The sequence below is a fragment of the Plasmodium reichenowi genome, chromosome 7 (genome assembly GCF_001601855.1).
Source record: "Plasmodium reichenowi strain SY57 chromosome 7, whole genome shotgun sequence".
Taxonomy (NCBI): domain Eukaryota; phylum Apicomplexa; class Aconoidasida; order Haemosporida; family Plasmodiidae; genus Plasmodium; species Plasmodium reichenowi.
In genome coordinates, this window is record NC_033652.1 from 776,323 (window position 1) to 778,158 (window position 1,836).

The 1,836-nt window shown below is 19.2% G+C and overlaps 1 protein-coding gene across 1 annotated transcript; it reads right to left on the minus strand.

Moving 5' to 3' along the window:
• Positions 1–642: 642 nt before the first annotated feature.
• PRSY57_0720200 (tRNAHis guanylyltransferase, putative) lies at positions 643–1,593 on the minus strand (the record flags this gene model as incomplete). The annotated part of the gene is made up of 1 exon (XM_012906856.2): positions 643–1,593. The coding sequence occupies one exon, from the start codon at positions 1,591–1,593 to the stop codon at positions 643–645; it is 951 nt and encodes a 316-aa protein (XP_012762310.2).
• Positions 1,594–1,836: the final 243 nt, after the last annotated feature.

Consider the following 1,836-nt stretch of genomic DNA (forward strand, 5'->3'; position numbering starts at 1 on the left):
TTTTTTTTTTTTTTTTTTTGTACATGTTATTTTGTTTTATAAGTTTATTTGAAAAAAAAAAAAAGAAAAGAAATAATAAACAAAAAAAATAAGAAATGAGAATATAAAAAAATTAGAAACAAATTCTGCATTCTTATGCAAAGGTTAATCAAGTATATATAAAAATATATTTCCTTTTTTCTCAAAAAGTATATTTTTATATATAGTTGTGTCCACAAATAGTATGTAAATGAAAAGTACCTTTTTTTTTTTTTTTTTTTGTAAATTCTTAAAAATATAAAAGACTTTAAAAATTGTCCAGGAAATATTACACAAAAGGTAGCAATGCTTGAATAACAAAATGCATTTCATTAAATAGAGGAATGATAAATTGTTCTTATTTGTATATAATGTATTATAAGAGTTCATTAAATAATTGGAGATATTCTCTTTTATTTTTATAATATAACACTCTTGATCTGAATGCACACAATAAATTATATAAATATAAAACTATATATAAATATGTATCATCATGATATATATATATACCATATAATTATATGGAAAGAACTCATAGTTCTTTTCTAATGAGTATCATTTATTTTAAATTTTTTTAAAAGGTATAAAATTATATTTTAATAAAATGTGTACATGGATTATTCATTTTTTTTCCAAGTCTTTTTTTTTTTTAAAAATGTAATCATACTTATCCCAGAATTTTTCACTAACTAAATTTTCATGAGAAATTATAAATTTTGGTAGACATTCTTTTTTTAATTTCTCAAAATTTTCTATATCATTATTATCATTAAAAGTATTATTATTATTATTATTATCATTATCATTATTATCATTATCATTATTATCATTATTATCGTTAAAAGTGTTATTATTATTATCATCTATATTATTTGCTGTATCATTATTATATATAGTTCCTAATGCTTCATTTTTTTTTTGGAAAGTTTTATTTCTTATTATTATAGTTCCCCGTCTAAATATTTCTGGTAAATTATTATAATTTATATTAAAACGTGAGAAAAGTAATTCGTTTTTATCTTTAGTTTGTGTTGTTAATAAAAATTTATGTGCTTCATCATTTGTATAATTAGCTTGTCTTATTAAATTCCAGAAGCATTCATTATATTGTGTATTAATATGACAATCTACTTGTCTCCAAGAAAAATAATCTTTTATCTCCTTTTCATTAGGATAGACCACAATTCTAGCATCAAAAGAAGGTGCATATAACATCTCTTTTTGAAAATAATTTTTCCATTTATATAAAAAACAAGATGTAAAATACGATACGACATTTGTTAATATCTTGTCATATCTTCTATTCCATAATTTAGTACTTTTATTAAATAAAAAACTATACTCATCTGAATGACCATAACATAAATCTATATCATCGAATTTTTTTAAAATATCAAGAGCACATTCATTCATTAAATTTAATCCTTTTATATCATTTGGCTTATTATAATTATGTGCCTTTACAAAATGTTTAAAATCACACCCATCAATCCTTACAATAAAGTAGCAATTTAGTAATATCTTCCTTTCTTCTTCAAATAATTTTACATAACTGAATTTGCTGTTAGCCATAGGTAAATGCAAATTGGTTTAAATCAAAATATAAATAAATAAAAACAATTCAAAAGAAAAAAATTATATTACATAATATTCCTACATAAATATATATATATATATATATACAATATTCATCACTTGCTACATTATGAGTGTTTAAAAAAAAAAAAAAAATACTCAATTTTATTTATAACATAAACATTTTAATTTAATTTTTTTTAATTTGTGTATTTATTTTTTTTAAAATTACAAAAAATA